Source organism: Myodes glareolus, chromosome 26 (genome assembly GCF_982192425.1).
Source record: "Myodes glareolus chromosome 26, mMyoGla1.1, whole genome shotgun sequence".
Lineage (NCBI taxonomy): Eukaryota > Metazoa > Chordata > Mammalia > Rodentia > Cricetidae > Myodes > Myodes glareolus.
Genome location: NC_142051.1, coordinates 42,798,000 through 42,811,459, shown reverse-complemented (window position 1 = coordinate 42,811,459; position 13,460 = coordinate 42,798,000). Strand labels below are relative to the sequence as shown.

General features: G+C 45.5%; 1 protein-coding gene across 5 annotated transcripts in view; it reads left to right on the top strand.

Moving 5' to 3' along the window:
• Positions 1–13,460, top strand: part of Slc41a2 (solute carrier family 41 member 2) — a 74,618-nt gene that overhangs the window by 41,897 nt on the left and 19,261 nt on the right. For all 5 annotated transcript variants that reach the window (XM_085683329.2, XM_048418887.3, XM_048418889.3 and 2 more), the window contains 2 exons: positions 5,468–5,615; positions 7,608–7,687. In XM_085683329.2, the coding sequence (XP_085539455.2) occupies positions 5,468–5,615; positions 7,608–7,687 (228 nt within the window). The remainder of the gene's footprint in view (positions 1–5,467; positions 5,616–7,607; positions 7,688–13,460) is intronic.

Below are 13,460 nucleotides of genomic sequence, written 5' to 3'. Positions count from 1 at the left end.
AACAAAAGAACAACTTTACTGTAATAAACTTATCTATAAGCCAATCTCAAGGCAAATATTTATTCACAGATTGCTAGGGTTTTATACAGCTTTATGGTACGATTTTAAAGTCTGAAGAGGAACTGCAGATGTTCTTTTGAACCAAATAGGCTTTAACCTATCAAATGTAGTAGCTCCGTATGACTCTGGCAGCGGCATGAAAGGCCTCATGTAGTACAGGACACTGCCTTGACTTTGGTTTGATGGGTGGCACAGACAGACCGTGTGTGCTCAGATTCTTTCCTCACTTGAAGATAGAGATGTACCGCCTGAACTAGTGCATGAGACAATAGATGGGCTGGTGCCGTAAACTATCACTGAGCTCTCATTGGCTGTGGCTCTGCCACTCTTTGGGTACAGTGACGGTTGCTCAGGAGTGCTCAGTTCCCTCTCCTCTCACAGGAAGTGCAGAAAAGGGGGGTTGTTTTTAAAGAAATGACCCTAAGTCTTGTCTAACTTTTGTTGCTGGGATAATACATTGATTCTTCTATTTCCTTCTCTGAATTATCATGCAATTTAGACCCAGACACTAGACTCGAGGAGTAAATGTTAGCTTCTATCTGGTCTCAGAGAATGTGGTGCTTCATTCTCTCACTCCGTTAGACTCACCACCCAAGCCACGGGCAGACTTCTGAGCAACTTGTCCTCCTTACCCTGAGGGCCAGGCTGCTCACTGTCCTGGAGAAGGGGGGTTGTCTGGCCAGGCATGGGAGTGTGCACTCATCTTCCCAGCAGGGTAGCTGAGGAAGGAGTAGTGAGGATCTGGGGCCTGGGTTTGAGACCCTGTCTCAAGACTGTCATCAGTAGGAGGCCAATAAGAACCCGAGCAAGGCTCTTGGTGCCTCTTTGACTAACTTTTGAAGTTAAGGTTTCTCCTGCTTTGAGGAGGCAATCAGAGAGAAGGGACACACACACACACATCTACAAGAGGATGAAGATTTCTTCTCAGCAATATTAATAGAAATGCTACCGATTAACTGGGTGGGTGTGGCGGTGCATGCCTGTAGTCCCAGCACCCACATGGCAGCTGAAACGTGACACACGATAGCACAACCGTCTGTAATTCCAGTTACGAGTGATCTGATGGTCGCGCCTGGTCTCCTTGTGTCCCAGGGATGCACCTGGTGTGCACGCATGCGCGCAGATGAAGCCCCTGCACAGGTAAAACATCAAAGGCTATGATCCTCATGTGTTGTCATCCAAGGCTTGCAATATTTTGAGCTACCCAGGTTAATGCTGGGTCTTGGTAGGACCTCTATGTATCTGAGACTGGCCCTCCAACTCATCCTGCCTCAACTCCCTGAGTATTGGGATTATAGATGTGAACCAGCAATTTGACATTACTTTGTTTGTGTTTGTTTGTTTGTTTGTTTTGTTGTTCTGTGGAGCTGAGGGTTGACCCCGAGACCTTGCACTGTGCTGCACTGGTACTGGGGTGAGGAGTAAGAGAAAATGCAGTCCCCATAACCATAGAACGCAGTATTATTAAATATTGTTTAGGATATTCCAGGCCTTCATTTATCTTCTGAAAGTTGGCTTTGCAGTGTTTCAGACCCTTTTTATTTCATCTGTGTAATTGATGCCCCCAAGGGATTTTCTTTTTAAACGGGCTACCGGTTAATTCTGCAGTTAATTTAACAGCTTACAGGTGTTCTGAAATGTCATTGTGTTTCTCTTGCCAAATGTCTGCATCCTGAGCACTAGGGGGCCTCAGAAGATCAGCAGTTAGGCACCTGGCCTTTTCATTCTGAATACAGAGATTAGAAGTAGGCACATTTCAGTTCTAAAATCCCGTTCATCTTGCTGAGAAGCCCGGTCCTTGGAAATTAACGGTAGTTAATCCCTGTACTACCCTGGAAACACTACGCAGTGTTTAGAGAAGGACAGGAGGATCTTTTTGGTAGCTGTAAGCTTTGGCTAGAGAGGCTACAAACTCCGTGGCTCCAAGAATCCGACACAGGGAACATTCCCCGGGGTCAGTTCATGAAGAGGACACAGCAGTTGTGAATATGTATGTACCCAGCATCAGAGCTCCCAGATGTAGGAAAGTTATTAATGGGTTGGGAGAGAAGTAGAAGACAATATACACAGTGGGGATTTCAGAACCTCACTTTCGACAATGGGTAGCGCATCTGGACGGAAGTACAGTAAAGAAATGCCGGACTTGAAGTGGACACTTGTTCACACCAGCCTGACAGTCTACAGTCACATGGTGTGCATTCTCCTCGTGCACATAGGTCATTTCCTAGCATAGACCCCATATTAAGCCATGTAACAAGTCCTAACGAGTTTAGGAATCTCGTGTCATGTTTATCAACACCGTGATGGAGTGAAACTAGGAAGCAGTGACAGAGGAAAAGTGGGAAATATGTAAATGTATAGAAATGTAGTGGTATACCTCAAATAGTGGTGGCTCAAAGAACTCAAATGGAAACATCTTAAGCCAGATGAGAATGGAAACCATGTTCCAAAACCTATGGCATACTGCACAGGCAACTCTGAGGACACTCCCAGCTCATACCTGTAACCACCTGTGTTCTAGAAGACGCAAGCATCCAAGGCTACACAGCAGGAAACTGGGAAAGGAACACACTAAACCCAGGGTCTGCAGGCGTGAAGTAAGGACGAGCGTCCTTAAACCAAGCAGGAAAGCTATGGGACAAACCAGCAAGATTAAGGGTTGGTTTTTCTTAAATGAAAAAGACTGACAACCATCTTAGTTTAGACGAAGAAAGAAAAGACTCAAAGACCGACCAGAAAGGAAAGCACAGACATTGTAGTCGGTACCCTAGAAAGGAAAGGATCCCAGGGGCTGTTAGGAAGAATTACATGCTGGAAACCTAGCCTCTGGGGAGTGGGTACACTTCTAGAAGCATACACTCATGAAGTTGAGTCAGGAAGAAATAGAAGACTTGGTGAGGCAAGTAGACTGGAAAACAGGTTTGCATGAGTGTGAAGCCAGCCTGGGTTAAAGTAGACCTTATCTCAACAACCCAAATACACACACAGATAAATGCTGAAAAAAATCAACCCTAGAAAGCAAATGCTTCAAGGAAGCATCCCCACAGAATGCATCCGAGCTTGTTTCATGAGGTCAGTGTCTCAGCCTGAGAGCAAAGCCAGAGACCTGGAGGAAATTATCAGCCAGGAACTGTGCTGGACAGAGCTGACACAGCCTCAGAAAACCAAGAGCAAACAGTTAAAAGTACGCGAGTGAAACACAGCTTGTGTGGTGATGCAGGGCAGGAGTGCCCACTCTCACATCAGTATCACACTAGAGGTTCCAACGAGCAATAGAAACAAAAGGGGACCAAAGGAGTCCGAGGAAGCGTTAGTTATCCCTATCTGTAGATGACATGGTCCTATGTATGCCTCAGAAAAATGAGGATTCCACCAACAGGGTTTTAAAACCACTAAAAGGGTTTCAGGATGTGGATCAACAATGTAAAACTTAGTTGCACTTCTTTATGTCAGTAAAGATTTATGTGAGCTAGAGATATGCCTGTCATCCAAACATCAGGAAAGCTGAGGCAAGAGGACCGTGGGTTCTGTGTGAGATGGGTCTATGTTGAATTCTTGGACATTCTCACCTACCAGCCTTGCTACAGGTATTGCAGCCTGTAGATACCCCCAACCACCCACAAGCTGTACACTCCAGCTACAGGCATAAACCGAGGGTTGGGGACTGTCCCCTTAATTTTAGGTAAGGACTTTCAGTGCCAAGTTTTATTATTGGGCCATGAATAGGCTGATGTCCAAGGCAGTGATGGCTGCTCTTGGAAGTTCAGGGGGAGAACCTGCTCCCTACTCTTCCCGCCTGGCAGCCACCGGCGCTTACTGTTTTCAGTGCCTCCTTCTGTTTCTATTGCTCTTTCCTCTGCAGCTGGGTCTTGTCCTGTTTCCCCCTCTTACACGGATGCCAGTGATCACATTTAGGGCCCGCCCAAACTCATACAACCTTCTCATATCAAAATCTTTGACTTTGTCATATCTGGTAACATCCAGTTTCAGGGTGTCTTTGTGGGCAATATACGGCTTACCACAGTACTCATGATCTATTGAGATTTTCATGTGAAGTATTACTTTAACCAGGATCTACTAAACATGTTTCGTTTAGAAAAAAGGCATCGTCTTACATTTTAATGATGTAGAAGCTTGTCTGACTTTCAAATGACCATTTTCTTTTGCTAATTGTGTCATTAATGGTTTTCTAAAAGTGATTCCTTAATTTTATGGCATCAAGTAAATCCCGGATTGGAAAAGAACACAGTTATAGTAAGCCGTTTGGAAGCTTTGATGTCGCAGAGATTTTCAGGCCATCACATATTCCAGGCTTGGTTGGCTGCCGAGCACCGGGGGCACAGGGCTGTTCCGTGTCCAGTTCTGTTTTCCGTATGCAGCGTTGGACCTTCATTATGTGGGCTTCTTACTGTGGCTTAGCCTGAGATCCGTGAGGCCTGCTTCAAAGTTATGCTGGGAAGTGTAGAGCAGACCTTGCTGCAAGGCCAGTGTCGTCCTCCTCAGACGGCCCTTTCTCAGCTCTCTGCTTGTGGCTCTCAGTGTTCAAGGCGCCATTCCTCTGCTGCTGGGTTCTTCACGGTCCTGTGTCTGCGGGCTCTGTTAGGGTTTCCTGCTTTAGTGGCCCACGTTAACAGAGCTCACCCTGCACACACATGCTCGGCATCCACTCCCCAAGCTCCTCCTCCGCCTGCTGGTGTCCTCCCCTGCTCTGTCCTGTGGATCCGTGTCTCCCCAGCCTCACTCTCTGGGCCTTTAGGCAGAAAGCCGAGGCAACTTGTCTCTGATCTTGCAGCGTCTTTTGTCTGGTGTTGGAAGATAGTTCACACATATGCACACACACATGTACATGCCTTTCAGTCATTTCTGAAAACTCATGTAAAATTTTGTTTAGAAACGGCATGACTCATGCCTTGGGAAGGCTGGGCAGCCAAGCCTGCCGTCAGTAAGGAGGCGGGAAATAGAGGCCAGACGAACAGCTGTGACCCAGGCACGTGTCACAGAGAAGCACAGCAGGGCCTTGGCAGCTACCACGTTGGCAACTGATGCTGGTTGTCCATCCTGGTGTCCTTGCTTTTCTTGTGTAGGCTGTGCTATCTCATAATGAATGTTTGGGACATTAATGTTGTTCTTTCGGTTACATGATTTGATAGTTTAAGAGAGCGTCTGTATGGCACAGGCTGGCCTTAAATGTGTGGTTCCCCATCTCCAGCCTCCTGATTGCTGGCGTAGGGGAAATGGGCCACCATTCTTGGCATTGAGTTTTATTTACTGTTCTAAATCTTGACTATATATAAAATGTTAGACACTTAATATGTTTAATAATAAATCTGATTAAAATGCTTCTTTTGGTATTTAAATTTTTTATTGGAAAGAGGAAGGTTGAAATGTCTCCTTTTCTTTATTCTAGAGACATATTATTACATTTCTCCACTAGTTTGTGCCTTTTTCTTGGCTCTGACACCTATCTGGGTTATAATAGCTGCCAAACACCCAGCTACCAGGACTGTGCTCCACTCTGGCTGGGAGCCCGTCATAACAGCCATGGTCATAAGCAGGTGAGTGCTGGCAGTGGGAGGAGGGAGCGTTCTCAGTGAGGCATCCCTTAGAGGAATCTCAACAATGTTGCAGAATGGGGTATCCGTGACTCAGAATAACACTGTTACATTTCTGCTGCTGTGGAAAGATGTTCAGTCCGCATTGGATGAAGAAAGTCATCTGGGAAAGAGTAGGAGCGGCCTGTAAAATATGGGAAACTAAGAATCTTGTGTGAGCTTTGGATTTGGATAATACAGAAATCAGAATCAGCACGGGAGACCCTTACGAGGAGGTAGAGGGTAACAGCTGTGCCTCTGCTGGTGACACCAGCTTTCCCGAGTGTGGGAGGACAGCGAGCATAAGGAAAGATCTCTCTAAGAATTAGAAAACAGCTTTGTGGAGTTGATTGATGGTGACCTCATGGGTTGGATGTATCAAGAAGGGCTCCCCGTGGGCTGGCATTTGTGGAAACTGTGAGATTACATCCTGATCTACCGCAGAAGTCAGATCTTAGCCTAAAAATGAGAGCTAGCATCTGAGCATGCCACTTAGCAGCATAGAAGTTATGGTGGGAACTGAAGTAATCCCTAGTGCACAGAGGGTCTGGGCATGGGCTAAGAACCACCGTCATAGGGTGCCAGAACTTTCGGTCTGCTGTTTGGACTGTCCGTCCTATGACAGCATGTGGATCGTTTTGCTGTAGGTAGATTGCAATCCCTGGAAGATTTAGGCAGCAGGTGACTATGGGTGATGGGACTGGATGTGTCTTACAGTAAATGAACCCCAGACTGAAGGTGAACAGTTAATAAAGGCTTAAACAAGCCTCCACGTTCCACCGAGACACTGAAAGCACGTGGCTTGCCATTTGTTCTATTAAAACCGCATCTCATTTCCCAGACTTCTCAAGCTCAGCTCTTTCCATTGCTGCAGATCTCTGGTCATACGATTGTAATCCACCTAGTCTCAGAAACGCCCCTCCAGTGCCTGCTTGCCTTACAGATGAAAAGGCGCTGTTTACAAACTAGCTCTTAAATTGCAAGAGTAGTAGATGATGTAATGAAAAAGTAGTATGATCCAGCATTTGGGGGGCCGAGGCGGGTGGATTTCTAGGGGTCTGAGGCTAGCCTGGTCTACTAGCAAGCTCCAGGCCAGCCTAGGCCTATATAATGAGACCCTGTCTCAAAGCAAAACAAAAGATACTCTGTGCAGAAGAATATGAAGGGGCCATTTGTCCTGTTGTTTTAAGCCTTGAAGTAGTTGACAGTGCCTTATAGGGAGTTCTTGGTAGGTTAGTGAAGTTAACAAACTATAACCTGGGAATTGTGACACATGCCTATTATCCCAGCACTTGGAAGGCTGAGACAGGAGGATTGCTATAAGTTCAGGGCCATCTTGGACTACATAGCAAGACCCTGTTCCCCAGAGGAGGTGGGGGCAAGATAGGTAAAACAAACAAAAACTAATGCACTCACATTTTACCTGTTGATTATGGTATTTATTACTGATTTAGTGTGTGTAGCCTGGGTGTATGCTGTATGTGCCCAGGTGTGTGCATCTGTGGAGGCCAGAAGTCAACACCAGGTTCAGAGTGTCCTCGTCTGTCACACCCTATTTTTGTTGCCTATCTTAGTTTTGGGGAGAGGCACTCACTGAATCTGGCGATCACTGATTGGCTGGTCGGCATGGCTAGTGAGCCCCTGAGATCCTCCTGTGTCCTCCTCTGACTGCAGAGATTTCAGGCTCCCCTCCCCACACCTGGATCTTATATAGGCTTTAAAGTCAGGACTTGTGCTGAAATACCAGTTCCTCACCCACTGAACGCCTCTCCTGCCCCCATGGCCATGTTTTATTTCCAGTTTTTTACTGAGAACATTGACTTTTCTACTTTGAATATTCTTCTTTTTGCCTGAATTTTATGTTGCATTAACATTGTACTATACAGGGTGGGAGTCAGAGCAGCTTGAGATTCTTTTCCTCTCTTCTTCCCTGATACGTGGTTTTCTTTCTTTCAGCATTGGGGGCCTTATCCTGGACACAACTGTATCCGACCCGAACTTGGTTGGGATTGTCGTTTACACGCCGGTTATCAACGGTAAGACCGGAAGGTACTGCCTCACGATGACATCACCCTTAGGAACCCACCCGTCTTCCTACTCCACCCGTTTCCTCCCTCAAACTCAGATGTAACTCAGAGTGGAAATCTCTTCCCTGGTCTCAGTGCACAGAACCCTGTTCGGAAAAGAGCTGTTTCTCAGTCGTGTTTGTTACGTGTTGGTTAGACAGGCGCTCCTGTAAGGCCAGTGTAACAGAATGCAGTGTTCCAGTTCTGAGTTGTCCTTCTCCTCTTTGGCTGAACTGCTGGTCTTGTATTTGCTTTTGTTGGTTATCTTAGAAGAAGCAGAATTAGCCAGATTTAGCTCTCGGCTAAGTTCAGTCCACTCACTAAGAGCTGCCGCTCCAGTGACTCCTGAAAACCTGGCCTCATAATTTTCTTGCCTTTACAATGGAAATTATAATCCTTATATTAAGTCTGTATAATACATACATTAAAGGATCATGTTAAAATAGTATGATCTTGTATGAAGTACACATACAATTGTCATGAAGTTGAGCTTTAGGATAGACTAGATCGACATAATTTAAAAAGTAATTCTACTTGGCGGACCATGCATTTAGAATATAGTTTTCTCTTTTTAAGAATTAACTTCCTGTGTCTGGGCATGGTGGCACACTCTTTTCACCGCAACCTTTGGGAGGCAGAGGCAGGTGGCTATCTGTGAGTTCAGGGCCAGTTAGTCTACAAAGTCAGTTCCAGGACAGCCAGGGCGGTTCCAGAGAAATCCTGTCTCTAAACACCCCACCCTCACACACAAAGAATTGACTTTCTATATTTATATAAAAATTTATATAATGACATGTTCTGCAGAAGTCTAATTTTAGATCTAAAATTTCTACTGAACATTGTAATTTTTGTCTACCTTGAGAATGTCAAAGACTTTTCCCATACAGACCTCTCTCCCAGCTGTCTGGTGCCACCATTTCCCTCCTGGCATCCGTCCTGAAAACAATAGAACCGTCCGATTCTGCCTGGTTCTCCTCTTTGACTTGAACATCATCAAACCTTGTCCACTGCCCCCTCGTAGGACTCGCCTGTTCACTTGTGTATACAGCAGCCTGTCTGTCCATCTCAGGCTGAGGTGGTCGCACCGAGGCCGTCCATCTGAATAAGGAAATACCTTTCCTGAGTTACTGCCTGCCCAATGCAGCTGTTACGAAGATGCTAGCGTTAAACTGGGTGTTTGCAAGGAGAAAAAACAAGTTCACAATTGTCCAACTAACATAAGCTGTGTTTTGGGGTGCGTGCAGACCTGGCCAGTCGGCTGCCTTCCTAAGTTGGGATTTGAGAGTCCATCTTATGGGGGAAATAAGGTGTTTACAGGGGTGGGAGGGTTGGGGGTTATACATTGTAGACAGATACAATGGGGAGGGAAGGGACAGGGGCAAGGATGTACATCCAGTGGATAGGCTTGCAAACAATTTACACCAGACCTGAGAAACAGGAGCCTACTCTTGATTACACGCAGACACACAGGACATCGGGGACTTATCCCTTAGCTAGGACTTGGCACAGTCCAGAGACTTCTTTTCAACTGTCTTAGCTGCAGACAGAACCCTGAAGCTGCAGGTATATTTTCTGTTTGGTCTCCCATTAGCCTGCGAGGCCTTTGCTTCTGTTTTGGTCACATTGTTCTTTCATAAGCATTGTCTGTGTCCTGTCAATCAGAAGGTGAGCTTCTCGGTGGCTTTCTCTGGTGTGTCACATCAAATCCGAATCCCAGTGTCTTTCAAGACCCTTGATAGACCGTTGGACTCAGTGATCCCATCAGAGGCGCCAAACTCTTACCATGCTTACTCGACTCTGATCCTCACTACCAGAATAGCGACGCTTTTCCTTCCACCCACTCCTGCTCTCTTCAGTCTTTAGCTGGAAGTGTTGTCGGACTGACCCAGATTGGATAGGTAACATCACAGGGAACTTAAATGACGAGACTTCTGTGTGAGACGATAGTAAGTACGATTTGAGAAGTGACCTCTGTAGTTAATTCAATTAATTAATTGTAACATTGTAAACATTAACAGAGTTCTTGACAGCAGGATATTGTAGGCCGTTCTTGTGCTGCTGTATTCTGCTGGAAGTATTGGGATGTCTGGATCTAACCTTCCTCCCAAGACCATGTGTGATGAACCACTGACCTAGGGGTTATATATTATTTATTTACTTACTTATTAGTGGAATTGAGGGATGAGTCCAGGGCCTGGTCTGGCTGTAGGTAGTCACTCTGTGTCTGAGTTTATCCTCAACCCACTATCTATTTCCTTTTTAAATATTGTATCAATTCTTTGAGAACATCACACAGTTTCGATCATATTCTGTCTCTACTCCTGTCCCTAACTATCCCCAGATGCCCTCCGCATTCCCACCCCCCAACCTTCATGTCTTTTTTTTCTCCTTTTCACAACTTTTCACTCTTAATTCGTGTTAGAGTGTGGGGCATCCATGGGAACATAGTCTATTAGTTACCACGCTATCTTAGTTAGGGTTCCTATTGCTGTGAAGAGACACCATGACCATGGCAACTCTTATTAAGGAAAGACATTTAACTGGGGCTGGCTTACATTTTCAGAGGTTCAGTCCATTATCGTCATGGAGCAACACGGTGCTGTGCAGGCAGACACGGTGCTAGACACAGAGCTGAGACCCTGGATCTCTTGACTTGCAGACAACAGGAAGTGATCAGTCTCACGGGGTGTGCATACATGAGACCTCACCTCAAAGCCCGCTCCATGGCGTCACACTTCCTCCAACAAGGCCATGCCTACTCCACCAAAGCCACAGCTCCCAATACTGCCACTCTCTTTGGGGACCACCTTCTTTCAAACCACCATACACACCCTTAAAGAAAACTGACTTTACTTACTCCGGAAGTTGTTACGTCTGTCACTCCTCAGTTAGGGGTAGAGGCCCTTGAACCCCTTCCCACTCTGCGTGAGAGTGCTGATTGCGTTGTGTACATCTTACTCAGCCAACCGTGGCCACGCTGAGCTCACGAGTGAGCCATCCGCCATGTTCAGAAGACAACGTTTTGTGTATATAGGCACTTAGCGCTGTGAACTTGCCTCTGTTGTGCCCCATAACTGTGGGAATATGTTGTGTTTTCATTTCCATTCCATTCTAAAAAGTTTTACATTTCTCCTTAATTTCCCTCTTGATCCATTTTTCATTTAGTTGTGAGATGTTACAGTTTCAGTGAGTGTGTGAGCTTTCTGTCGTTTATGGGATTGTTGATATCCGGCTGGAATCCATGGTGGTCAGATAGGATGTAAGGCATCATTTCAGTTTTCCTGTATTTGTTGAAACTTGCCTTATGTTCTTAGAGTGTGCATCACACCCGTCCAGGATCTTCCAGCTTTCAGAGTCTCCATCACGAAGTCGGGGTGACTCTAGTGGGTCTGCCTTTGGGTGTTACTTGGCCTTTTTCCCTTGTAGCCTTGAATTTCCTTCTTTGCTTTTTATGTTTAGTGTTTTGATGATTATGTGGTAAAGGAACTTTCTTTTCTTTCCCATTCTCTTTTTGGTGTTCTGTAACCTTCTTGTACTTTGATGGTTAGGAAAATTTCTTCTTTAAGTTAGGGAAATTTCCTTCTATGATTTTTGTTGAAAATATTTCCTATGCCTGGATTTCTTCTTCTGTTCCTTCATATTATTCTTAAATTTGGTCTTTTCATGGTGTCCCTGATTTCCTGGATCTTTTATGCCTGGATTTTTTTTTTAATTTAACATTTTCCTTAACTGACATCTTAACTGAGATACCCATCTTCTATCTTGTCTTCAGTGCCTGAGATTCTCTCTCCTGGCTCTTGCGTTCAGTTGGTGAGGCTTTAAGGCCTCTGAGGATCCTATTTGACTTTCTAAATTTTTCAGTTCCAGTTTCCCCTCAGTTTTGGCTTTCCTTAGAGATTCTATTTCTACTTCCACATCTTAAAACTATTTCCATCTCTCTCTTGTTTACATTTTCACAGACTCACTAATGTATTTATTCATATCTTCTTTAAGGTCCTTGAACTTAAATGACTATTTTTAAGTCCTTGGTTTTGCTCTAGCTATATGATTGTAATTCTTGGTGTTGATACCTGGTCTTGTCTTTTTGGCATGGTTTTCTGTTCCTCAGTTTCTGTTGCCTTTTTGGGATCTTAGGAGCTTGTGGAGGCTGTGGGTGGCCTGGTAGGGATGCTTCTGAGTCCCTGCTGGATGTGGCTACTGGGGGACCCAGTTAGAACTTGTTACTAGGTATTGGGGAGCTCAAAGGAAGGTATGGTGATTGGCTAGAAGGGCACAGGGCTGAAGGGGCCCACAGGAGGGAAGAAATCTGGGTCTGCCATGAGGATCTGCAGAGGGAATGGAGGAAGAGAGGGAAGACGGGCCCTTGCAGGAGTCCTGCTGTAGGACTGGGTGCCGGTGCTCATCCCCGTAAGGAGCTGGTGAGGGAAGGAAGCGAGCCAGGCCATGGCGGTTGGGAGAACCGTGCAGCCTGGCTGACTGGCAGTCAGAGCGCTTCTCTGTTTGTACAGAATTCAGTAAGCAGGGATAGATACATTCATGTTGCTCTCCAACAGAGAACATGTCATTTTTGTCTTTGGACATGTGTTTCATTGCCTCCTGCCCATCAATTAATAAACTGTGACAGAACAGAGTTATCATTTCCAATCATTTTCCCTCAAGTTTTGACACCATTGATGAACAGAGTTATCATTTTTACTCATTAACCACATGATCCAATTTTTAAGAATCTGGAGGCATATGACAAGTCATTCTCAGGCCGTTTGCTTTTGTGGCTACAAGGACATTAGACCAAAACAATCTTCAAGCCATCCCTGGCATGCTGCCATGGCCCAAGCAGTGTACTATTAACTCTTAATGGTCAGAGTGCCCAAGAAGTATCCTCAGGCCGAAGCTGCTGCAGTTATTAATCAAATTCCGGCATAATACAATGTTTATATTTTATATCTTTATAGAACACTTTTATTGTCTTTCTACATCATTCTTTACCCATCAGTATAAGTCTCTGTGTCAGACAGAAGTAACTTCAGCTAATCTAACTGTGTTGCTGTCTATGCCAGGCAATTGCAGTGTGGTCTGTGGCCAGCTCCTCCAGCCCACAGAATCTTGTTGACCTTTTCAAGTTCCCTTTGTTTTGGTTATCTCGTTCCTGAGTAAGTACGGGGACAGATGTTTCAAAAATGTCTCATGGCCCTGTAAAGAGAACTCTGGTTTCTTTACATATTTCACAACCTCCAAGGCATAAGGAAGACCTTTAGATAAGGACATCTCCCTAAAGCAGGGAGGGGGAAGAAAGTTTGCTCAGGACTGACCTGGGAGAAGGCATAAGTGAATCAGAAGAAAATTCCTAAATGATACCGATATTGAAAGTCTCTCAAGTATGCGAGGGGTGGGGATGAAGACCACAGGTGGTACGGCGCCGTCCAGTGGCTCAGCTTTGCTGGATCTTTGCCAAACAGCCGTGCTGGCTTTATGACGTCTGCCATCCCCATCAGATACGGCCGTGCCTACTGGACATGAGACAGAGGATTGGAAATGAAGGACAGGAAGGGGAGTGAAGATCGCCCACCTGATTCCCAGGCTGCCATGGCCAGCGGCCTTCCAGGGAAAGGGGGCTTCAGTTGGGGCCAGGAAGGAAGGCTGTAGAGGAAGTGTGCTTTGCCTTTTTAATCCTGACATTTGGTCAGTAGTTTTCCTGAGTAGATCTCTATAAATTACTTCTCTGGCTGGTCCTTCACTCATTCAG